At 48.6% G+C, this 27069-nt stretch overlaps 1 protein-coding gene across 1 annotated transcript in view; it reads right to left on the reverse strand.

The window, feature by feature from the left end:
• COPS8 (COP9 signalosome subunit 8) overlaps positions 1 to 27069 on the reverse strand; it is a 229188-nt gene that overhangs the window by 36862 nt on the left and 165257 nt on the right. The window contains exons 3-4 of the mRNA XM_085645094.1: positions 10784 to 10832; positions 7860 to 7992 (exon numbers count right to left, since the gene is read on the reverse strand). Of these exons, the coding sequence (XP_085501220.1) occupies positions 7860 to 7992; positions 10784 to 10832 (182 nt within the window). The remainder of the gene's footprint in view (positions 1 to 7859; positions 7993 to 10783; positions 10833 to 27069) is intronic.

A 27069-nucleotide genomic window follows, 5' to 3' on the forward strand; every position in this document is an offset into this window, starting at 1 on the left:
GAGGCACGACTCCGCGTCATGGTCGGCCCCCAGGCAATAAAGGCACCGGCGATGGTGATCCGTCACAGACATCAGGCGATGACAGGCGTCACAGGCTTTGAAACCAGGCATCCTACCGGCACCAGAGTCGAGTCAATAGACCAAAAAAGTTAGTCAAAAAATGACTAGGGGTAAGCTCTTCCCGGAACGGCGTTACTGGCGCGGATAAATGAAGAACTGACGTCAGCGCGCGAGGGCGGCGTCTAAGTACTCAGACGACGTCATTCCGGCGCACGACGCCGACGACAGACGCGGAGTCGCAGACGACGCCTAGCGACGCGCAAGGGGTATTGCTACAAAAATCTTTCCGGATCCAGCCTGACGCCTGGGGATATTCTAAGGTGAGGAATCTAACTAACGTGTTTCTTTGAGATTGCAGTTCTTCTGGGTCTCCAGGCTTTGCTGCCAAGGATTAGGGGAAAGTCAAATCCCGTCCAGTCGGACAGCACCACCACAATGTTTTATCTGCAGAAACAAGGTGGGACGACTTCTCATGCCCTCTCAGCCATAATGTAACAAATCTGGGAATGGCTGATAGTCAAAGATATCAATGCAAGTACAACATGTACCAGGATTCCAAAACAAGCGGGCAGACTCCCTCAGCAGGAACACCAAGCAATGTCACGAGTGGGAGCTAAACCAGAGACCGCTACGAAAGTGGTTTCAGTTTTAGGGGTTTCCAACCCTACATCTATTCACTACATCCCTCCAAAAAAATGCAGGTTCTTTGCCAGCAGATTTCCTCAGCCAGGGTCTCTGGAGAATGCCTTCCACTTCTCCTGGGAAGGAACGCTTGCTTACACATTCCCTCCATTTCCTCTCATTCCAAGAGTTCTGCAGAAACTCAAACAGGAGCCATGCCGCATCATACTCATCGCCCCGGCATGGGCGAGGCGATACTGGCAAACCGAGCTGTATTGCCCATCAGTCTTTCCTAATCCTGTTCTGGCCAACAGAGGATCTACTTTCAATGAAAAGGGGCAAGTGGTTCATGTGCAAATTCACACACTCCATTTGTCAGCTTGACTTCTCACCACACTGAGTTCAGAGCATTGACAATCTCTGACGAATGTAAATCGATACTTCAGAAAGCCCGAGATCCTTCTATACTAAAGTGCTACTCGGCGAAATGGAACAGATTCTGTTCATGGTGTGTTGAGCAATCTTGTCATACCCTCTCCTCCGCTCCTGAAGACATTCGACCCTCTCCTCCACTCCTGAAGATATTCAACCCTATTGGTTACATCTCGCCAAGTCAGGCCTTACCCATTCGTTCCTGGCGGCAATATTCAGATACGGCGACGTTCTGGTCAATTCTCCTTGTGGTCTAAAAGTCTTGTGAAGGAGTTTATGAAAGGTCTATTTAGGTCTTATCCGCCAGTGAAGCCTCCTCCAGTACTTTGGCAGCTAAACCTTGCCTTATTGTAATTTATGAGGTCCCCTTTTGAGCCAATACACAAATGTGACTTAAAATTCCTTTCATGGAAAGTAGCTTTTCTATTGGCCATTATGTCTGCTAGACGCATTAGTGAGATCCAAGCTTTTACCATAAAACTTACATGCAGTTTTATCAGGACAGAGTGGTCCTTAGCAACAATCCTTCTTTAATTCCTAAAGTGCCTTTAGCAATTTATCTAAATGAGCCAGTGATGCGGCCTTCTTTTTTTCCCACTCCATCTTCGGCTGCGGAAAGAGCCATGCACTCGCTGGACATTAAACGCTGTTTGAAATTCTACATGCAAAAAACAAAGACTCTGTAAATCTATTTAGCTGCTCATCTCTTTCTCTGCCCCCAGGCTTTGACACAAGCATCTATTGCTCGCTGGGTTCCCTCAGCTATAATATTCTGCCATGAGAAGACTGGACGGGCACTCACTACGAAAAACGCCGCTCATTCCACTTGGAAGAGGCCAGCATCCTTGGCACTGTTTGCCGGAGTGTCGTTACCTAACATATTCTCTCCTTTAAAAAAGAACAAAAAAACTCACCTGTTCCCTAGGATAGTGTAGCTTGCTGATATAGTATTGACTGTGTTTCAGGATCTGTTAGATCACAGCGCCAGGATGCCCGTTGGGTGACAGGAGCGCTTTATAAGTGTGTTATACATACATACATACATGCAGGGTGGCAACATGGTCGAACATCCATACCCTCACAACGCATTATTGCCTGCACGCATGGCAAAAGGCAGATGTAGCAGTCGGACAAGCTGCCCTGAGACGACTGTTTGCATAAGGCATGCACCTACTAATGTCTTTCTTTCCCTACTATACTATTTTGTAGTGGTTACATTTTGGTTACCTTCATTTTAATGAATCAGTGCTATGCTGTATACCTGTTGTTTTTTCTGCTTTTACAGTATCTGCTTTTGATTATTATTTTCAACTTTGGGTCGCTTGGTGGGATGGTTCACCTTACCTGCTGCCATTGCCATTTGGAAAATGCTTACTATTCCGATTCAAGCATGCACATCTATAAAAGATACAATACTGAAGAACAACAAGTTACCTGGACACTTTGGTGCTCCAGTATTAATATCTTTTATAGATTCACATGCGACCCACCCTCCTCCCCTTTCAGGTTCACTATTTCATACCTTTATTGTTATTTTCTCTCACTTGTGCTTGAATTCTGAGGCATAGTGGCCCTGCAGGGGATGGATACTCTAAGGTCTAAGCTCTGATCAGCCGAAGTTTGGATGTTTTAAAACAATGTTAATAGGTTACTAAATGCTTTTGATTTTCAATAGGGAATAAGGATAAAGCTTAGTACTACTATTTCATTGTTACCGATGGACTCTCGCCCTGATGACGGGGAAGATTCAAGCATGTAAATCTATAAAAGATATCAATACTGGAGAACCACGGTGTACAGGTAAGCAACTTGTTTTTTGTGTTGGATTAAGAGAGGACTGATATGGCAATTACAGTATTATGGCAGTTATTGTTTCACTGGTGGTGATATGTGTATCGCCTGGTCATTGCTTTGTATGCAACAGAACTGCACCTTTGCAAGCACCAAGCTCTGAAAAATTATTCACATTGCATACACTTTATAAAATAACATTTTAAAACAAATGTTTAAACAACCAAAGTACAGGCAGGGTCGATACCTTTTTGGCAAATGTCATATCCAAACATGGAAGATGTTTCTTTACAATTATAAACTTTAGCAACACATGAGCTTTCTTTTTCTTAGTCAGAAATAGTACACTAGTTTACGAACAAAAAACTAACAAATAGAACATTTCTGAAGGCATGGTGGGGGCAGGATGCACACATGCCCTATAACTAGGCTATCCTGTTTTAGGTTTAAACCTAAAATAACTGATAAAACCCCACAAAAGGGAAATGGCCCTCACCGGTGTAAACATATAAACACTGAAACAACAGCTTCAGAACCACAAACTAAATGCCATTCAAAGAAAGAAAAAGGAGAGTGAAAGTGTCATTGTTATTTCTTCCTGAAGGGACCAATACAATGTAACTTTGTTATAAAAGTTAGCAGCAAGAAAGACTGGGCTAACCTTATTCTACTTGAGTTTTGTTGTTTACGGATGTCGCTAAATATTGTTTATTCTTCCTTTTGCTTTTTTCAGTTTTGTGGTCTTTGGTCTAAAGATGCAGAATTTAGAAGAATGTTTTAGGTCTTGTAATTACTTTATAAACTGTAGAGAATCAGGAAATATCAAAATCATATTTCATATTTTGGCTACATTTGATTATTTTACTGATGGCTTGTTTCATAAGAATCTTTCCCTATATGTACCATCACACTGAACCACAGAGAATGGGTAAAATCCCTTGATACATCAGCCCTCTTTTCGGATAGTAGGTGAATTGCAAAATACGTATACAATAAGGAGCTCTAGAGGGAAAATAGCCCAGGTCGCCCTCCACTCAAATAATCTAACACAACAAAGACCTGGGTATCAGAAGGTATTTTGAGCCATACAGGTTGGTTCCAACCTTGTGGGTCTTTGGTAACGCCCCGAGTCAGAAGATCTTTTATGGGGTAGTTGCCAACTAGTTGGCTACCTTCACTTTCTTAAAAACCAGAAAAAGATGAATGGTTTTACTCTCAGCAGTCTCTCCGATGATCGTAAAGGTGTCTAAACTTAAATGTGGTACACCTAGGGTTTCTCAATACAGTAAACTCATGAGTAAACCGTGAAAAAAAACACATAAATGTGAAAAAATGTGAAAGAGACGTGATGGCACCTCACGTGCGCAACCCCAATTGAGCTTGCTGGCTGGTACTCGTCAGCATTGCCCACTCTTCTCATCATCGGCAGCCATCACGCTCAAAAATAATAATAAAGAAGAAGTGTCCAGAAAGAAAAACAAATTGTGTGACTAAATAGTGAGCGTTAAAAAGTGAAATAGGTCCACCCACTACAGGTTCAAACTTTATTCCTCCTTAGGAGTGCACCTACTTCAATGTTTAAAAAGGTTGCTAAAAATGCATACCCTCCTTAGATGCCAACATGTTTCATCGCCTAAATTCTTTAAGGCGATTTCGTCAGGGCAACGACAGTTGCTTGGGCAACGACAGTTGCTTGGCACACGATAAGGACACTTCTTAAAATCACGTACGGAGACCTCGTGGAGCCTTGGCCTCGCGTACCAGCTCTATGAATGAGGTATCCAATAGGCTCCCTATGTGAGTCCTCGGGGTTCTGTGTGGCATTCCCCCGTAATGCCAACCACCTAAAGCCTCACGGAGCTCCTTCTCTCCGCCGGTCACAAGTGCCACAACACTTGTGACCGGCGGAGAGAAGGAGCTCCGTGAGGCTTTAGGTGGTTGGCATTACGGGGGAATGCCACACAGAACCCCGAGGACTCACATAGGGAGCCTATTGGATACCTCATTCATAGAGCTGGTACGCGAGGCCAAGGCTCCACGAGGTCTCCGTACGTGATTTTAAGAAGTGTCCTTATCGTGTGCCAAGCAACTGTCGTTGCCCAAGCAACTGTCGTTGCCCTGACGAAATCGCCTTAAAGAATTTAGGCGATGAAACATGTTGGCATCTAAGGAGGGTATGCATTTTTAGCAACCTTTTTAAACATTGAAGTAGGTGCACTCCTAAGGAGGAATAAAGTTTGAACCTGTAGTGGGTGGACCTATTTCACTTTTTAACGCTGACTATTTAGTCACACAATTTGTTTTTCTTTCTGGACACTTCTTCTTTATTATTATTTTTGAGCGTGATGGCTGCCGATGATGAGAAGAGTGGGCAATGCTGACGAGTACCAGCCAGCAAGCTCAATTGGGGTTGCGCACGTGAGGTGCCATCACGTCTCTTTCACATTTTTTCACATTTATGTGTTTTTTTTCACGGTTTACTCATGAGTTTACTGTATTGAGAAACCCTAGGTGTACCACATTTAAGTTTAGACACCTTTACGATCATCGGAGAGACTGCTGAGAGTAAAACCATTCATCTTTTTCTGGTTTTTAAGAAAGTGAAGGTAGCCAACTAGTTGGCAACTACCCCATAAAAGATCTTCTGACTCGGGGCGTTACCAAAGACCCACAAGGTTGGAACCAACCTGTATGGCTCAAAATACCTTCTGATACCCAGGTCTTTGTTGTGTTAGAATTGCAAAATACCCCAGGAGTTAAACATTCAATGCAAGGTGTAGTGCCAGGTATATGTGAAAAGTGTGCAGTCACCAAGCATCTGGGATGGTTGTGAAAACATGACACCAGACTTTTGTAAAACATGGAACGCAGAATCACTTGGAATGGTGCTGGAAAAAGTTCTTACTTAGTTCATCAAACACTGGAATAATAGTTTGTATTTGCAGTGATTCAGCTATGCATATGAAATAGTTGTGTGATGACCTGGCAAAAAGCGATACCTGAGCTGAAGTGCTTCCTTGTAAGAGATCCTTGCCACTTGCTAGATCGTATGCTGAAAGCATCGTTACAATCTTCAGAATTGATGAAGAATGCTATTGACTTAGTAGGCCATTCCGGTACACTGTTTTGTTATGTGAGAGAAGTAAAGCGTAAATATTTCACATTTTGTACTTTGTGTGGCATCAAAGAAAGAGTTCTCCCAACTGTGTCATTTAGCCAGTGGTTTTAAGTCCTAGAGGCCGTGAATGCTATATTATCCTTGTGACAACCGTTTACAGAATTTTTGGCTGAGTGATGATGCCAAAGGCAAGAAATGCGAGGATATTCGGTCGCATAGTGATGTGAAAAAAGTACCCTTTACTGCATTCTTAGATTTTTACAGGAAAACATGACTACTGTAGTGGACATAATAAAAAAAACTTTAGTTTGAAAACACCCTTGTCTACCAAGTGTTCAGCATAATTGGCATAGATATGAAACATTTCCTTAAGAGTTGGCTGAGTGACACTTTTAGTGACTTTGGCACTGCAATATGTTCCATGTTCGAGTGCTTGCCACTTGGTAAGCACATTAATGTTGAGGTGCAATTCAGGAAATTTTATTTCTCAATGTATGAGAAATGGCTTGCAATGATGCATAGAAATGTCCCTTCAACAACTATGGCATTTGAAATCAATGAAACTTCACACTAGTACTCTGCACAAGTTCTAGATACCTTCCATAAAGGGGAATTTCTCTAGACTCTCAAAAGTGCTGCTTCATTTTTGACCGATTCAGTAACTCTGAGGGCATATGCTCCCAGTTCAACGCATATGTTGCAGAACCTGTCCCAGAGATTCACAATTTTCAGGTGCACTACTATTGGCATGGAAAGCTATGTCAGTGGCCATAGATACCAAATTGTGTATTGGCTGTTTTGGAGTTGCCCATCTCAAGTGCCAATGTTGAGAGGGCCTTTTCACAGATAAAGTTTATATGGGAAGGAAAGAGTGAGCGTGCATGACTAAAGACTTCCTGAAGAAGTATTGTATGGTTTACAACAATAAGTTTGATTTGTAAAAATGATTTTTGGACCTCAAATACACTGTACGTACACTGTCTATATAGCATACAATATCAGTGCAGTAAGCAAGCAATAATAAAAACATGAAAAACACTGTTGTTTTTAATGGTGCGAAAATGTGTAACCACTGATAACCGCTGTTTTTTTAAGGTATTGAAATCACTGAAAAAAACTTAACCAGAACTTGCCAAAAATAGAAACTGAAAACAGGAAAGCCTACTTATAACTTACTACAATGAATGGTAAGGGAATATCATCTGTGTGGCAGTCTGACTCTGGCCAAAAGGAGTAGAGACGCCAAAAATACAGGCAATTCCACATAGGTCTAGTATGAAAACAATTGGTACTGTGCTTGTTGGACTACATCAGAGTCAGACCATGGAAACATAAGGGAAAGAACTCAGTTTTCTTACACAAAATATTAGGAGAGAAGACATAAAACTGAAAACAGGAGAGCTATGTGTCACATTGCAAAGGCAAGAATCAGAAAGCCCAAGGGACATACATGTCATTAGTGAAATTCTTAGCCTTAAAGAATATAAATAACTTGCAGTTGTGGTTTACATCTGAAGGTCTGTAGCTCAACTTACTTCTTTGGGTAGGGGTTGCGGCAAGAGAGCGGACGAATGCTAATACTGCACATCACTGTGACCCATCATGCCCATGTACAGATGCTCTTTGATGTCATTTCAACATGATAGGAGTTCAGGGTGGGCACTGAACCTTTTCAGGTACTGCTGACTGAATTGGCACGGAGATAAATCTTCATACCATCTCACCTCTTGAGATAAGCAGGTACAGATATATCTGAGACATTTGGGCAGGGGTCTCAGGACTGTTTAGCAAAACATGCACGCTATAGAGGGGAGCCTCTAGAGAATTTTTAGCTTACCTCTCAGCGCCTCCATGATGACTTGAATGTTCTCGGACCATGAGTGTGCTGCGATTGATGTGTAGATTCCAGGAAAATCTTTCTGCCAAATCCTCTGTCCCACAGACCAAATATTTCCTAGCTCTGCATTTGCCTGCGGTAAAGAAACACACATCAACACCCACATCATATAAAATCATACTACTTTTTCAAGAAAATGTGTTCATAAATGGTTGTTTCCGAGGCTGGGTTTTGTTTTAATTATTTTAAAGGGACAAGGTATTTTTGTGAATTTTAATTTTTCAATACTACTACTGGTTTTTACTTGAGAAAAATGTCTAGGGTCTACCTACACTTCTGCTTGACCACGGTGGTCTGCGAAGATAGTTGTCAGAACAACTGTGGCAACTAATCTGGATCACTGTGATAGATCTGGGACATTTCCTATGTCACAGCCCATAAAGGTTAACATTTAATTGGTCAAGCATACAAATCGTAAGCTTATTAGCCCTGCAGTACATATGCAGTCTTGCACATACGCATTTGCACTTCTAAGTTCATATTTGCATTTAATAACCTGCACTCCTCTGCATGCCTGTATACATTGCATGCAAACACGCTTGCACACTTGAAGTTTAGTGCATACAAATGCGAATCTGCCCGAGTGCGCACCACATAAACACACACACTTTGCACTCCTGAACACGCCAATGTGACTTTCCAGGTAGAGTAATTCTAGAACATCAGCACAAGTCTTAATTTTATAGGTTTAGAATGATAAACACATCAAAGTTCTAAAAATGGTCCCCAGCAATCAGGGCTTTGTCCACACACAGCTCAACTGTGTACATCCAACTGGCTCTGACGAGGGATAGAAGAGTCCATAGTGAATGAGCACTGAAAGAGTGACTCCTCTGCAGAGGCTGTTAACAAAACAGCCAAGGTGTGCCTATTGTAACGTTGGCCTTGTGGTAACGTTGGCCTTGTGAATATCACCAATTAACATTATTTACGACTCACCATTTATGACCTATGATACCTGCTCTCTGGTGGGGCAAATGCAACAGTTCTTTACTAAAAGTAAATCGAAAAAGATTATTTCTGTTTTGTATGATATCGAGGTGCTTGCACTGGACCCGAGAATACGTTTACCTTATTAATGTGTTACCATTGCTCGCATTCTGTACTGTTATGAAAAGCATGCTGCTGTTTCTGTTCATATGAACAGTCTGAGTATCATGATTCTCCGGCTGTGACCTCATGTCCGGTAAGGGAAGTGGCAAAAACCGTTCTCATGTTTATAGAGCGAATACTGTATTGTAACCTTCAGCTATAGTTGCTAAGATGGGACGTTCTGGGTTTCCCGGGGACTCTACGCTAGTATGCCAAGAGTCCTGTCCAAGAACAATGAAAAGCAGAATAACAAAAGGGGGCCTCATCGTCACTGGCTTAAGGAGTCATCAGGGCATTAGAGGGTGTAGTCTTTTAAAAACTGGCAGAAATTTAATCATAAGCTGTTATGTTTTGGAAAATGTTAAGCATCGCTTATTCATTATTCACACTTAGAATTCACTTGTGCTATTTTTTTTTTTAAAAGACTCTATAAGTGTTGTACATCTAGTATTCTCGAAGTTAGTTTTAAATAAAGAATTGTAAAATAAAAAAACAATGTTGTGGTGGTCTTTGAATTCTCTGAGCCAAATGGGGATACCACTCATCTAAATTTACCTGATAGACTCTGGGAGGCTTGAAGCAGTCTTCATATTAGTTCATCCTTGTATACTTAGTCCACCAGAGGGCAAGGAAGACCCCTGTCCGCTTTACCCGCACAGTGGATTCTCAGGTTATATACACAAGTCTGAAAGCTTTGGGAAATATTGTGGTGTCAGGGATTGGTGAGGAGAAAACTCTTTGAGCTCACATTAGTTACAGGATGACACGGACTCACTAGAACCCCGACAGACATTTTTGGGGCGTCTACGTAGCTAAAATATTGTGTATAGCTGACTATGCCACCTAAAGGAATGAGGTTCAGCAAGCAGTGGCTTATGGAGGACTCCTCTCCAGACCTACTACAAGGCATTTCAAATAGTTTTGCTATTAGAAGAATGGATAGAGAAGCACATAGAGGTGGAGGAATTGCAAAAATCTTTAATTATTACAATGCACTTTCTTCGAGCGTAGAATCGAGGGAAATGAAACAGTTTGTTTTGCTCTGGCTCTGATCAAGAACTGTACAGCCAGTACAGTCTCTGGGACCTTGATTCATTGCCCCCCACCCTCCCCGGGCCTACATCCAACTTTGTTATGAGGTTAGGAAAGTGCGCATGGGTGGGAGCTTGTTGACTACTTAGCGCTGAAACTGTGAAATGCGCTACCCCTAACAGTTTATCAGGCCCAGTCATTATGCCTGCTCAGGAATAATCTTTAAACCTGTTTTTTCTCTTCGGGATGTAAGAGGGGTTAAAATTGTAAAGGGGGGGGGGGGCTGGTGGATTCCTGTACTTAGCACTGGGACACCTAATATGAGGTAGCTATGTACTCTAAAAATCGCATTATTATTATTGTTTAGCATGTCTCGCTCAAGAAAATCACTCCACCAATGGCAGTCTCTCATTGATCACCCTACTGCTTGCATTAAAAGACTGATGTGCTAGCATACAATTTAGCACGGGCAACTTTGATGCATCAGCTGCGTGGGAGAAAGAGAGAGAGGAGAGAAGATTGTATGTGTGATAGGAGAGAGAGTGTGTATGGGAGAGGAGAGAGTGTGCGTGTGTGTGTATTATATATACATATATATATCCATAATTTATGTATTTTGCCTACTGAAAGCAGGTACTGCTGCTGCCTGTACTAGACCAGTTTTAGTCTTGAGGGAAAAGTTAGAACCGCTGACACCTGTTCTATGCCCTGGACGCTACTCATTTTTGTAGGATACTCACAGAGCGAATTGCTGGTGGAATCCTTTTCCAGAGATATCTTGCATTGTTCCTTTGAAAAATAAACACACAAGCATTTGTTAAGGAGTGAATCAGTGGTCCCTAAACGCGTTCCACATTAACATCAGACAAAGGTTCAAAATAAAGATGCAACACTCCTGTCCCCAGCTTAATTTGGCAGTGGAGCTTAATCGAAGTATGGACACAGCATATTACAAAAGGAGCAAACTGCATTTTCTTCTATTATAGAATAGCATTTAAATTGTACATACTTTAGTGAGCAATTTTATATGTTTATCCAATAGAAACAATCCACTATTAAGACGAATACTATGTGATGCTTAAACACCATCCCTGAAACGGGTACATATCCTAAAACTACACCATACAGCAGAGATGATCGTAACTGCACAAAGCACCAAGTGCCACATGCAATGATCCGCTCTGGGATGCCAATACTGATAGCATTGGGTGGGACATTCACTGCTGAGCATTGGTAACACCTGTGACAAGCGACACATTCTCGACTCTGCACTGGATTCAGAGCGCCATCATTCGTCAAGCATACAATAGGACTTAACGCCGAAAACCCACTGAAATACAGGGATCTCAATTGCGTAGCCCTGCAATTTGATTACAGCTTGCCTTGCCACAAACACCCTACACATAACAGCAGCAAAGATATTTTATAGATACATAAACATACACATGTTACCTAGTGGCAGTCGCCACTGGGTAGTTACAGTTATGATCATGTTTCAATGGGAAATGCATTTTTTGTGATGCTAATAAATTTGGTGCCATTTGACGAATCTCTGCTAAACTTTCCACAAAAGGTGCTACTTTTCGACTCGTTTGCGAATGTAAAGTATTGTGGTGATTCGTCAACGTGGGCCGAGGAAAAAGGGGAGTCCCAAAACGTGTTTCCCCATTTATTTTCCTATAGTAAGTAAAGTTTATTATTTAGTTAATTAAAACCTTAACAATATTAGTACAGAAAGTTTAGACACAGCTACAGCCTAAACCGCTGAGTGGTTACATAGGGACGCGAAAACAGATCTCAAGATGAGATCGGATTGTCTGCCACCACCTCCACCAGGAAGTAGGGCAGCGGTCCTAGGACTGGGGACATAGTCCAGAGTCCTACAAAAAAATAATATAAAAAATTAATAAATACACACAAGGAGCAGGATATGGATACTCTGACCTCTTAAGGCTTGGTGGTGGGGTCCCAGAGGGAACCCACTGAGGCCCCAAAATAGTTTATTCTTAAAAGATTTGCAGCAAATTCGCTGTGGATACACAAATCCACAGCAAAACATTTTTAAAACGCTGGCTCCTAAGAGTTTAAAATTAACCCCTTGGGTGGGCCAGGTGGTGGGGGGAATGCACTATTAGTGTAACAGGGAGCGGGGCCCATCTCCTGTGGCCGGTAACTAAACAAAGACACCCACAAACAAAATGATAAAGACAAAGTTAATAATAAATGAGCAGACTCAGACACTCGTTTATTATTCACTAGTCCTCCAAGGAGCATGTCATAATGCCATGGGAGGGCAATTTAGCTATATTTTGTTTTGGTGATGTCCCTAGAAGGGACAGGGACATCACCCTAACTTTGTTATTAAAGTTGCGGTTGGGGGAGAGGGAATTTGGGAAGTTCTACAGCCCCTCAGCAACCTAAAAAAACACTGAAAGTCTCTTGGGTCATTGAACAATAACCCCAGGAGAATGTACCTTTTTTTTTTTTTAAACAATGTTTTTTTAAAGCATTTCCAAGGTGGGAGGTTTTGCTCTACAGCTGGGATTACAGAGCCATCTAGGGGCTAGTTATAGTATATGTGATACAGTATGACAAAGCCTGTATACAAGACCAAGCCTGTATGTGGTTATTTTTAGCATTTTTGGGGGGTGTTAAATGTTAAAAAATAAAAACAAGATCTACTTTTTTTACTGCAAAAATAATATCTTAGAATAATCATTTTCACATTTATCACTCCAAATATATAAGAACTATTTTAAAAAAAGACTCACAGACATGTAGTTTAATAAAACTTTCTTTAAGATTTTTTTAAGTAATCAATAATGTTAAACATTGTATTGTGTACATTACTGAAATATACATTTGCTTAAAATAATTGCTATTTTTTATAGAAAGATGATAGATCTGATTTATAAATAGGGTGCTGGGTGGAGAGAAGGCAGCCAGGCCCTGTGGCCAACCCCCACCTGCAGCACACAGGAGCAAGGCTGAAGGCTGGATTTACTGATAATAAAAAATTACTTTACGTTAAAACAAAAACCTAGAAATTCACTGGAAAAAACCCAAAGGTTAAAGTAACGTTATGTTAGGTGAAAACATAACGTTTTAAACTATCAAAACCGGAGAAATTCACCAGTTATAGTTATCTTAAGTAACTAGAACTTGCGCTCTAAGGTAACTATAACTCGTACCCTTGCCATGCTCAGCTAATTAATCCACATATGACATCCCTCATGACATCTTCTATGACATCATTGATAATATCACTGCAACATTTGACGAGCAAAAAATGCATGGAGGAGGTGCGAGTTATAGTTACCTGAGACCACAAGTTACAGTTACTTGAGATGATTACAAATGGTGAATTTGTGTGGTTTTTAGAGTTTAGAACGTTACACTTTCGCCTAAGTATAACGTTTCTTTAACCTTTGGTTTTCTCAGTGAAATATAAATATTTACATATTATTTACCTACTGGAGCTAGCCAGTAGCTAATTATAGTTGGGACCAACTTTTTCCATAGACATGGGTGCCGATCACGATCCGGCAAAAAATTTCCCCGTGCGACTCGTATCGGGTCTTTTTACCGTACGAATCGTACAAATGCCGTACGAACTGGCAATCACGATTCGCATGGTAAAAAGTCCATACGACCCGCACCGGGAATCATTCCCCACACGTCCTCGGGTCGGAAAATGTGTCCGACACGTCCTCGGACGATTTACCTTACAAACGTAAAAATCCAAGTCCGACCGAGGAATCACGATCCATCCCGTGCGTCCGAGCCTACAACCGTATGGAAAAAACACCGTCCGCACCGAACACCAATAGCAACCATGGAGACATGTGCCCGCATACGCGCCCAACACTCCCCCCAGCCCCCGTACGTCCGACACGTACCCCCCGTATATGTATACCCCCACCCGTCTATGTACACCCCAGTACGTTCCAGTCGTACCCCCACCCCAGTACGTGTCGTACCACCGTCAATGTAAACCCCCCCACCCCTGTACGTGTCGTACCACCGTCTATGTACACCCCAGTACGTTCCAGTCGCACCCCCACCCCAGTACGTGTCGTACCCCCCGTGTACCTACACCCCAGTACGTTCGAGCCACACCCCCACCCCAGTACGTGTCGTACCACCGTCAATGTACACCCCCCCACCCCTGTACGTGTCGTACCACCGTCCATGTACACCCCAGTACGTTCCAGTCGTACCCCCACCCCAGTACGTGTCGTACCACCGTCAATGTACACCCCCCCACCCCTGTACGTGTCGTACCACCGTCAATGTACACCCCCCCACCCCTGTACGTGTCGTACCACCGTCCATGTACACCCCAGTACGTTCCAGTCGTACCCCCACCCCAGTACGTGTCGTACCACCGTCAATGTACACCCCCCCACCCCTGTACGTGTCGTACCACCGTCAATGTAAACCCCCCCACCCCTGTACGTGTCGTACCACCGTCCATGTACACCCCAGTACGTTCCAGTCGTACCCCCACCCCAGTACGTGTCGTACCACCGTCAATGTAAACCCCCCCACCCCTGTACGTGTCGTACCACCGTCAATGTAAACCCCCCCACCCCAGTACGTGTCGTACCACCGTCAATGTAAACCCCCCCACCCCTGTACGTGTCGTACCACCGTCAATGTAAACCCCCCCACCCCAGTACGTGTCGTACCACCGTCAATGTAAACCCCCCCACCCCTGTACGTGTCGTACCACCGTCAATGTAAACCCCCCCACCCCTGTACGTGTCGTACCACCGTCCATGTACACCCCAGTACGTTCCAGTCGTACCCCCACCCCAGTACGTGTCGTACCACCGTCAATGTAAACCCCCCCACCCCTGTACGTGTCGTACCACCGTCCATGTACACCCCAGTACGTTCCAGTCGTACCCCCACCCCAGTACGTGTCGTACCACCGTCAATGTACACCCCCCCACCCCTGTACGTGTCGTACCACCGTCCATGTACACCCCAGTACGTTCCAGTCGTACCCCCACCCCAGTACGTTCCTGGCGCACCCCCAACACAACCTCCTAAGTACGGAGCGCACCCCATGCCCCAACATCACAACCGCATGTACGAGTCGTGCAAAGCCACACACAAGGACCAAATCGTACAACCAAATGGCCCATGTACACACCGTACACACGCTCAAAACGCACGTACACAACAAGGACAAAACAAAACAACTCAACAATACACCATTCGAAAGGCACACAGCCACTAAACATGGCCAACAACCACTAAAATAACACAATCACTGACCTGCAACTGTCAAAAACAAACAGAGGCCCAATACACCACCACTCCTTATAACACACCCACCCAAAATTCAAACACTGCCACACCCACCCATGGACCAATAAAAAGGGCCCACACACACAAACCATGAGCCTTTGCAACAGACCCACTGCTGCCAGACACCACAGAACCAGACTACAAGCGACACCACATCTTACACTTGCACACCTTCACACGACCACCCTCACAAACACCCTCTCATCACATTCACACACACACACAACCATCCACACCCCCCCCCAACATCCACACACCCCCCACACCCACACCATCCCCACCCACACCCCTCACCATGCCCACTACCAAGAATCCAAAGTTCAGTCACCGAGAGTTGGAGGTCCTTGTTGATCAAATCCTCAGAGTCGAGCCACAGATCTTTGGAACATTGGTCAGAAGCACCAGCCAGGCAGCCAAAACAGCCATGTGGCAGACCATCGTCGATGCTGTGAATGCTGTTGCGGACACCAGGAGGACCAAGCAGGATTGCCAGAACAGGTGGTACGATCTGCGGAGGAGGGTCAGAGCCAAGAGACAGGAGGAACACGACCAGGCCAACGCCACCGGAGGAGGGCCCTCCCGCAGACCCGTACAGTACCATCCCTGGGAGGAGAGGGTGATGGCCATACTGCCGGTGGAGGCAGTTGAAGGAGTAGAAGGACTCCGAGACCCGGGTGAGTACACAAACAACGCACGTCACATGGGGGGAACTGCAACCACAAACAAAATTACTAACAGGCACGCAACCACCACAAGCCATCGCATTACTCAACCACACTCCATGAGCAGGCACATGCCACTGCTGCCACCATGCCCCATGCACCCAGCTGGACAATGTCAAGTCACAGGCCACAGAAGACAACAACACATGACACGGTAACCCGGATGGCGGGAGGCTGGGCACCAAGAATCACATAGTGCGACTCCAAAGCAGACAACAATGCCCTCTGCCCATATGGCCTAGGTCACAGCCAGACAAACACTGTGTCCCAACACAGGAATGACTTGCCAGCAAATGGCGGATGCCTTGCATCAACACATGGGGGTGAAGGCACTGTTTTGCACATGCCAGCAGCTAATGAACAGCCAACAGTGTGAAAGAGTGGCAGCACACACAACCACAGCAGCAGCGCACAGACACACAGCAGACAAAATGGGTGCCTGGAGATCAGAAACAAACTCACATCAACAGGCCAAGGGCCACTCAAAGATCTGCTAACAGTGTGTGCCCAGGAAGCTGGGCCAAGGTGACAGAGGGTGACACACGGAGGGAGGGAGAGGGGGACACAGAGGGAGGGAGAGGGGGACTGAGAGGGAGGGAGACACAGGAAGATGGACAGAGGGAGGAGGCTGACACACAGAGGGAGGGAGAGGGGGACTGAGAGGGAGGGAGACACAGGAAGATGGACAGAGGGAGGAGGCTGACACACAGAGGGAGGGAGAGGGGGACACAGAGGGAGGGAGACACAGGAAGATGGACAGAGGGAGGAGGCTGACACACAGAGGGAGGGAGAGGGGGACACAGAGGGAGGGAGAGGGGGACACAGAGGGAGGGAGAGGGGGACAGAGAGGGAGGGAGAGGGGGACAGAGAGGGAGGGAGAGGGGGACACAGAGGGAGGGAGAGGGGGACAGAGAGGGAGGGAGAGGGGGACAGAGAGGGAGGGAGAGGGGGACACAGAGGGAGGGAGAGGGGGACAGAGAGGGAGGGAGAGGGGGACAGAGAGGGAGGGAGAGGGGGACTGAGAGGGAGGGAGACGGACAGAGGGAGGAGGCTGACACACGGAGGGAGGGAGAGGGGGACAGAGAGGGAGGGAGAGGGGATCAGAGAAGGAGGGAGACACAGGGAGAACAAATCAGTCCTTTGGTGTGTGGGAATGTCTGCTCGTCAGCAGGTGGACTGCGTGCATGTAGACAAGGGTGGCCAGTGCCAGAACCCCCCCTCTTCATCATGGCAAAACGCAGGGCCATGTTACAACCTGTACACGAGCACAAGGACAGCCACCTGCATCATATAAGTGTGTGGATCCACTCCATGTGCACATGTACAGTGCTACAAGGAAGGCGCAAACGCATAGCTCGGCACACATGCACACTCCACTGCTGACTGCAGTCACACTTGACGCAGCAAGTAAGACTGTGCCACACATAGTTAAAGGGGACAAATTGGTGCCCAAGGGACACACACATGCACAAGTGCACTGTGAGTGGAATGCAAGACAGATCCTAATTCCAAGAGGAAATGTGCCAACTTTGAAACGGATGAAACATGGATGTTGCATGGATCAAAAGTAACATTGTCTCTCTCACACACAGGTCGACGTCGTGCTGCACCCCCCAACACTGGGGGGGAACACTCACAGGACCCGGATCTGCAGGAGACCGATCCCACCGGCAGCGACCACTCTCAGCACTCTGCGGACGACCCCGACCGACCTGGCCCCTCTGGTGTCCAACCACCTGCAGCACCTGCGTCAGGTACAACCGTGCCAACCACCACCCCCACTCCTGCCACATCCCAGGAGACACCCAGGATCCCTGCCCCAACACCACAATGCAGCCAGGCTCGCCAGGAGGGACACGGTGTCCCGGGCACCCAGGAGGAGGCAGGCGACAACGCCAATGCCACCCCTCAGGGGTCCCGGAGACCCCATGTGCCCACAAGTGCAGGCCAGACGCAAGTGGGCAGGGGTGGTGGGAGTGGAGAGCGGCGGAGGCGCGAGCCTGACCAGTTGGCTGGGGATCCGGTATTTTCCCATGTCCGTAACATCCTGGACTCATACCGGCAGGACACCACGGGCATGGCCCAGGTTGTGTCCGTCCTCGAGGGGATCAAGGTCCAGCAGGCCCAGCAACATGCGGAGCTAATAGCCTGTCTACAGCTACACCAACGGAGGATGGAGGACAGACAGGCTGAGCAAGTGACGGCGTCCCAGGGGATTCACGCTGAACTCCGTCGGATGGCCGACACCATGGCCGACCCTCCCTGTGCCAGAAGGCGGAGAACATCACCACCCACAGGGAGGGATCATGAGGAGGAGGAGGAAACATCCGACGGAGCATCCCAGACGTCGTCACGGCCTGCTGCTGAGGTTCCCCGCAGGAAGCCGGGTCGTCCACGGAAAGGACCGTGAGGGTGGCTGCTACATCACCATCTCCCAGGACACCTGGCCTGGCACCTGGCCCACTGGAGCAACAGCATCACAGCATCAAGAGACATTCTCTGCCACATGGCCCTGCTGGTCACTGGCTGACCAATGTTGACAAAGACTGTGGCATGGACTCTGAGGATTTCCAATGGCAAGGACACCAACTCCCCTACTGAACTTTGGATTCCCTAATCCCGGAAAGGCCCTCACTTGGCCCCCCCCCCCCAATAATAAATCACACTATTAAGAGTAGATGCCTGCTGGTAGCATTATTACCTAACATGTGTCTTGTACAGTCTAAACATGCCTGAGTCATCTGTTCACTTCAACCATCCACACCCTGGGGCCTGAGTCTGGCACAGGACACATGGGTCACAGTTTTCTAGGCAAGACAGACATGGAGCACCATACACACCCGTGATGGTCAGAACCAGCTGAGGGGGTGGCCGAACAACCGTGCTGACAGACACATTGAGTACAGCAACAGTCATGCGCAGAGGTCAGGGATCCTGGCCCGTGTCCTGGGGGGCACCCAGGTACGTGTAGACAGGTGGCAGAACCATGTCCTGCAAGCTTGAGTCCGGTGGATGCAGAGAATGGGGTCATGGATAACGTTGGATGCATGGGGATGGCACATGTCACAATACCCACACAGTCATGGACATCATGCCCATTACACAGTCTCAGCACACACACACAGCTTGCATCTTGCCACTCGACACATTGACACATAGCCACAATCAGGGAATACCATGCCAGACATGCAGGATGCACCGTGCCAACACACCAGCATTGACTGAGAAGAGGCACCTTGGAGGCATAGGGACACCTTTAATAGTCATGTGTTTGGGATTGCAGAGGCAACTTGAAGTACACATGAACACATCATGTGGAGTAACATGTGGCTCCAACACTGGCACCCCCCTTCTGCAGCACAAATGCGTGATAGCCATGGAACTGGCACACAAGTGTCGGATAATAGCTAAATACCCACAGCTGCTCACGGAGAGCCTGCCATACACCATACATCCGCTGATGTGGAAGTCCCACGCCATGTCAAGACAATGTTAACCGGATGTGTCCGAGGGCAGTGTCACACACATTGATGCCTTCATCACAATCCACCATCCCATCACTGATGACTGACAACCAGGCAGCCCATCTATTCAGGTGTACCCAGCTGCATGTCGTGTCCCATGGGGATGCCACATGTCTGCAGAGGACCCAAACCCCGACCGGGGCAGTGTGCACACATCGTGAACAACTGCCACACCCAATACACCCCAGATGCATCCCTTACCCCATGGAGACTTCCAAACGTGTCCGTGCCTGTAACGCTGAGTCAGCCCACGATGCCATGTCCATGAGGAATAGCAGTGCCACAACAATGCAACCAGCAAACGGCATGCGCAGGTACCTGGGGAAGAGAGACACACAAGAAGTCAGCCACAAGAAGCACAGCCACTTGCATGTGCATGTACTCGACACATGTATGTATGACAACATGCTATGTCACAATTATGTCTGGGGAAATACTACCATCACTGCCACCATCACTCCAGTGACACACCCACACACACCTCTGACCCACGTGCCATACATGCAGGTGGAGACACACATCACAACGCATGCCACACGGGGACCAATGCGTGCACACTCAGACCCTGGTACTCACCACTAAGCAAAGAAGTCGCGTATGAGGCGAGTCCGGATGTCCTCTTGCGGCTCCACATCCTCCACATCACTAGCCCCATTGCCAAGCCCTTCGTCCTCCACGGGTGGATGGTCCTCGTCATCTTGATCCAGGATGAGGGGCACAGCTCTTTCAACTGCCATGTTGTGCAGCATGCAGCAGACCATGAAGATCTTGCAGACCTTCGCCGGGGCATATGGGAGTGCGCCGCCGGTCTTGTGGAGGCACCGGAATCGGCTCTTCAGCATGCCAAACGTCCTCTCTATCACTCGCCTTGTCCGGCCATGGGCGGTGTTGTAGCGGAGCTGGGCCGGCGTGATGGGGTTGCGGAGAGGTGTCAGCAGCCAAGGCATGTTGGGATAGCCAGCGTCCCCTAAATGGAAAGCACATGGATATCGTTAGAACAGGCGAAGCGGTAGTGCTGCTCGGCCAAACAGAATACAGGACAGACAGACTGTACCCACCAACAACACATGCACGTTCGTTGCGCAGCTGCATCATCATATCAGGCATCCCGCTACGCCTCATGATGTAGGCATCGTGTGCTGATCCTGGAAAACGAGCACAGACATGTGAAATCACCATGTTGGACAGACACACCACAAGGGCATTGATGGAGTGGTAGTGCTTCCGATTGCGGTACGCCACCTCCCGTGCGTGTGGTGGTACCAAACCTACATGTGTCCCATCTATGGACCCAATGACATGGGGCATCCCTCCCAGGGCATAGAATCCACGCTTGACCTCAGTCATCTGTTCAGGGGTTGGGAACTTGATGAAGTCATCCAGGTGAATCAACATGGCCTCCAAGAAATCATGCAGCACACCGCTGAACATGCTCTGGGACATGCCACCAACATGAGCTATGGTATTTTGGAAGGTACCCGTGGCAAGGAAATGTAGGGCAGCCATTACCTTCAGCTGGGGTGTCAGTGCCGTAGGATACCTGTGCTGCGGTTGCAGGTGTGGTGCCAGTCTCGCCGTCAGCTCCAGAATCAACGGTTGGGTGAAGCGGTAGAGCCGGATCCTGTCATTCTCCTGCATGGTGGCCAAGTCTGGAATTCTTCGGGCAACAGGAGGCGCTCTGCAGTAATTTGGAAGTGACAAGGAAGAGTGAGTGCACTACGAGAACAACTCATGTCTACTGAGCACATGTAAATCAGCCAATACACACATGCCACATAGGGAGTCAGGCATGTGCTACATGCCCAGGACACGTATGGATGCAAGGTGACACTCCTTCCAAGACCCAGCCACACACGGTGATTGAGAACCTCCCCATGCCACGCCATGGGAATAGCTGTGTCCCAGTGCAAGTGAACAGCCCGACGCAAGACAGAAGTGACATACACCCACACATCAGCAGAAGTGTGATGCTGATTGCAGAGACTGGCAGCGGAACACTTGAGCCACAGGTCACATGACATTACACTAGGCCTGCCCACACACCTTGCCATGAAGGTGCACATGTCATGACTCACCACACATTCCTTGTGAGGATGCTGACATGGCCTTGTCACGCTACTCCGTGTCCCATGCATACATGTGCACCTCACATCAGACACCACATGTGGCATGGTGTGCGGAACAGTGTGCAATGATAATCTACACACAGACACATGTTGGTTGCTGCAACGGCTGCAGCTTTTGAGGGTGCTACAACATCAACCTGATGTAAATCCCGGACACATAAATGACATAGTCACATTGTGCACTGTGGGTAGTGACAAGTCAGGTTTCATGACCCCTGTACCGGCCATCATGGGACACTTCCGTGTGTTGGTGTCCGTGCCATGCCAGTGACGCTCACCCCAAGTGCGCAGTACGACATGCACACATGTCAAAGGAGTCAAGGGCATGCCTGGCACACATTGCACCCTCACACAGTACACCTGTACACATCTCATCATACATCTGGTGCCTTCTCCACTCAGGAGGCATGTTCCACATCACAGCCTGTCACACCTGTGCCCCACACATGTAGTAATGCACAGACGATGCCTAGATGTCCATTCCTGGACAAGTATGTCCATCCATGGACAAGTATGTCCGCCCTATTCCTACCTGTGTGTCGACTATCACCACAGTGATGTGTACAAACCGGCGTACTGCTGCTAAGAGGGCCTGTGTATGTTCCCCAATCACTGTGGGAGTGCTGCCGTATGTGTACCCATCGTGATGGCGAGTGTACAGGCATTTGTACGGTCCGTACCACAACGAGTACGCATACGCGTGCAGACCCATAGTGAGAGGGCCGTACACTCGCATGTACGCTCACTATCACTATGGTTCTGCACGCGTATGCGTACACGTAGTGGTACGGACCGTACACTCGCATGTACGCTCACTATCACTATGGGTCTGCACGCGTATGCGTACACGTAGTGGTACGGACCGTACACTCGCATGTACGCTCACTATCACTACGGGTACACAGACCCATAGTGATAGTGAGCGTACATGCGAGTGTACGGCCCTCTCACTATGGGTCTGCACGCGTATGCGTACTCGTTGTGGTACGGACCGTACAAATGCCTGTACGCTCACTATCACTATGGTTCTGCACGCGTATGCGTACACGTAGTGGTACGGACCGTACACTCGCATCTACGCTCACTATCACTATGGGTCTGCACGCGTATGCGTACACGTAGTGGTACGGACCGTACACTCGCATGTACGCTCACTATCACTACGGGTCTGTGTACCCGTAGTGATAGTGAGCGTAGATGCGAGTGTACGGTCCGTACCACTACGTGTACGCATACGCGTGCAGACCCATAGTGATAGTGAGCGTACATGCGTGTGTACGGTCCGTACCACTACGTGTACGCATACGCGTGCAGACCCATAGTGATTTTGAACGTAGGCATGCATGTACGGGCCGTTGCCATGCTTTTGGGGTGCCCTAGGGCCCGGAAACGCACCGTACCTGTGTGTGATTCTCCTAATTACATAGGGGACAAGTATTAAGGCCTACATGCATGCTGGTTGTCATGGCGACCAGGTTCAAATTTCGATTTTGTTCTGGAAGGTGCACAGCAGAAGTCAGTTGGAATTCTTCTACTTTGTTGCAATGTGTTTGTGGGGCTGACATCATGCAGGAGAATGAAACCGATAGAGAACCCACAGACTGCTAGGTTTGAAGGGATTGGTGGAAACATAGGATGCAAATGTGAGTGACCAATCACTCTGTACTCCTGTGCATGAGACTGGGCAGAAGGCCACATATAAGGCAGCCAGGTCCCATGAGGGATTACTTGCCTGCACATCTTTGCATTTGTCGACCAAGCTGCTGCTACTGATTCCCTGGAAACATGTCAAGGGCTGTGGAGAGGACACAGCCATTCACCCTGGAGGAGAACATGGCTCTGCTGGATGTGATCCTCCCACAGTACCCCATGCTGTATGGGCGACCAGGGTATCAGGTGAGTGCATAGGCCACTGCCACAGACTGTCCCTATGTTGTGACTGTGTCTTCAGGCATTGTGACCCGGTGTGACACACATGCCATGTACTGTCGGGGGGGTACCAGGGGGGGGTGCCTGATGTCTCCCAGCAGTGCCCTGAGACAGGAGGGGTGTGTGCAGAGTCCTCCCAGCAGTGCCCTGAGAAAGGAGGTGTGTGTGCAGAGTCCACCCAGCAGTGCCCTGAGACAGGAGTGGTGGGGGCCTATAACTCACAGCAGTGCCCTGAGACAGGAGGGGTGGGTGTGGAGTCCTTCCAGCAGTGCCCTGAGACAGGAGGGGTGGGGGCCTATACCTCACAGCAGTGCCCTGAGACAGGAGGGGTGGGTGTGGAGTCCTTCCAGCAGTGCCCTGAGACAGGAGGGGTGGGTGTGATGCACAGTGTGAGCCTTGATCATTGATTGTGACATTGCCATCATTCCACCTGAGTACCCACTATGGCACGTACTGCCTTTTCCCTCACCAGAGGATGATGTCCCTATGACAGAGGTGCAATGCGTTGGCTGCATTACATGCCATGTAGTAACCAGCTATTATGTTCACATATGTCTCTCTGTGACATGTGGCTGGTGTATTGATGTGGTGTCACTTGTACTTCCTCACAGGTAGGCGCCTCTGCCAAGGAGCAGATCTGGCTGACCGCCGTCAGTGCCGTGAGGCGTGTGGATGGTCGGAGGCGGAGCCTGTCCCAGGTGAGGAAACGCTGGCAGGATATCCGGTGCTGGACGCGGAGGATTGCACGGCTCCTGCTGGGGGACTCACCTGAGAGCCACAAGAACCGCGGCCGCCGCCGTCTGACCCACCTCCACAGGCGTGTGCTGCCGGTGGTCTTTCCAGACCTGGAGAGGCGCTTACAGGCGATGCAGCAGGCGGACGGGGGTAGGTACATGTGCGTTTGTTGTGTGTCACCGGCATTTGTAAGGGCACAGTGGCATTCATTCACTGGCAGGGTTTAAAGGTGCTGTGCCCATCCAGTTTGCCCAAGTGTAGCGCTGCGCCCCTGCCACCCTTCCCCTCCTTGCAATGTGTTCCCTGGTCTGTGTGTAGTCACTCCTTCACAAGGTAATGTAGGCTGGCGCTTTGTCCACGAGAACAATGACTGTAGCATCATGGGTGGTAGTGGTGGGTAACAGGTTGTGGGACCTTGCCTGTGAACTGTCAAGTTCACTGCATGTGGGTTCCATGTCAGTTGGCACTGATGCTGGCTCCAGACATGGGAGTTGGTCTCTCATGTGTCATGCCTTACAGCGCGCATGTCCTATGTAGTGGCCTGTGACATGATGTGCATGAGTGTGCGCTACGCATAGTGCAGGGATGGTGACGTGTGTAGCAGTCATTCCCATTCAGCCATTCAGTAGCATGTAGTTGCGTGCCCAATACTGTCCCCTGGGGCACCTTATCCTCAGTGTTGTTTGTGTCATCATCAACGTGGACACTCTCACTGTCTACAGCGTAGGTTGTGCTCTGTGCCATTGTCCCCTGTCACCATGTATATAGACGTGCTATTATGTACAGGTGTCCACTGTGCAGCCTGACCTGATTGTCCCTCTTCATACTCACAGTTGCCAGTGCCTGTGTGTCTTGTTATACTCATCTGAGGATGGGCACTGGTACCTCATTATTTGTACAGGCGCACCTTTGCTGATTTGCGTCCAATCTTGCCTTTTGCCTGCCACTGTGTTTATCACCCAGACTATGAGATGTTGGTGCCACCTGTGTCTCAGCAATTAGCATCGTGTGGGGGTTGCTTGGGGCGGGCAATGCCTATGTGTCAAATCCTGATTCCTAATTGCTGGGTCTGGACAGTGTGTGATGTTACTGGACACACACGCAAGGTGCAGTGACCGAGTTATGTTGGGCATGTTTGCAGCATTACCTATGCAGCATGTGTCTCAAGTTCATGGATATTGTCCCTGGTCATAGGTATTTTCACAAACGCTGTGTGGTGCAGAGGCAGTGCAGGATTGTCCCCAGGGCCTGGGTGCTATGTCAGACTCCGTTTCCTGTCATCAGCTATTGTCTCATGCTCTCCATGGTATTTCAGTGGCATGGTGGCTCAACCAACTGTGTTTCATGCCCTACATCGGTACCTTGTTTTGCAGATGTTAGGGATCTGCCTCTTCAGGCTATGCAATGTTGACTATGTAGATTGGACTCATGTGACAGATGTGTACAGGTGTCTGATTAATTTCTGTCTCTCCACCCTGCCCACAGCATCGTCGGGGGACACAGAGGGAGACATGGACACGGACCAGGCGGAGGGACCGAGCACCAGTGGCAGCCGTGACATCGGGGCTGGCACATCGAGTGGGACAGAGGCGGAGGATAGTGTGGCCGAGGACCTGTCGACTGGCACATCAGACTACGAAGCTGACAGGTCCGAGGAGGATGTCTCAGAGTTGGCGGAGGCTGCACCAGCAGCTGACAGTGGAACAACACCTGCCACCGCCCCCTCAGTTCCCACCAACCGCCTCCCACTTGCTCGTGTCCCTTCCCAGCGTGCCCGGTCACCGCATGTCTCCTTCCTGCCAGGCACCGCACCCCCTGCCCCTGTCTCCACTGCTGCCGCCAATGCTGAGTCTATGGACATCCAGCGGCAAATGCAGGTTGGTCAGGCTGCGATCCTGAATGTCCTCCATTCCCACGGGAAAACCCTCAGCAACATCGAGGCATTCTTGGAGGGCATTCATTCTTTGCAGGCTGACCAACGCAACTTGCTGAGGTCCCTAGACTCCACACTGACTGCAGCAGTGGGTCTCCTGCAGCGCGACCTCCCCCCACCTACCCCTGCCCCATCCACACTTCCCACTTCCATGCCTGTCCCACGTACACCCAGACGTCGGCATGCACCCACCACAACAGACACAGGCACCACACCAGCAGGGAAGATCCACCGCACTCCTCCTGACACGCACACACAGGGTGAGATAGGCACACCCACTGGGTCGGGGGGCAAACGTGTGACACGCAGCCAGAGTGGGAGTCCGCATTCCACACAATCCACTCCCTCCAAATCCCCTCCCCTCAGCTCTCCTGGCCACATCTCCCCCAAGGACTCCTTCATGGCCGCTCTGTCCTTGAGCCCCACAGTTACGCCACCACGCAAGCGGTCAAGGAAGTCCTCGGTCAGGGTGGTTGAGTCTCCCCCCCTGTCTCCACCCTCCCCCGGTGGCGCTGCAACCCATCCCTCTGAACCCCCCCCCTCCTTGGGGCCTGAGGTCCCTTCGGGTGCAGGGGAGTCCCTGGAGGACCTTGCTAAGGTGTGTAGTGCCATCCTGGCCTCCGCCTTTGGCCATGACACACCCCCTGTGGTTGAGTCCTCCATCCCTGCACCCACAACGCCGCCCCTTTGCCCTGATGTCCCTGCGGTGCCTGTTGCTTCCCCCCCCCCTGATGCCCT

Source organism: Triturus cristatus, chromosome 3_1 (genome assembly GCF_964204655.1).
Source record: "Triturus cristatus chromosome 3_1, aTriCri1.1, whole genome shotgun sequence".
NCBI lineage: Eukaryota > Metazoa > Chordata > Amphibia > Caudata > Salamandridae > Triturus > Triturus cristatus.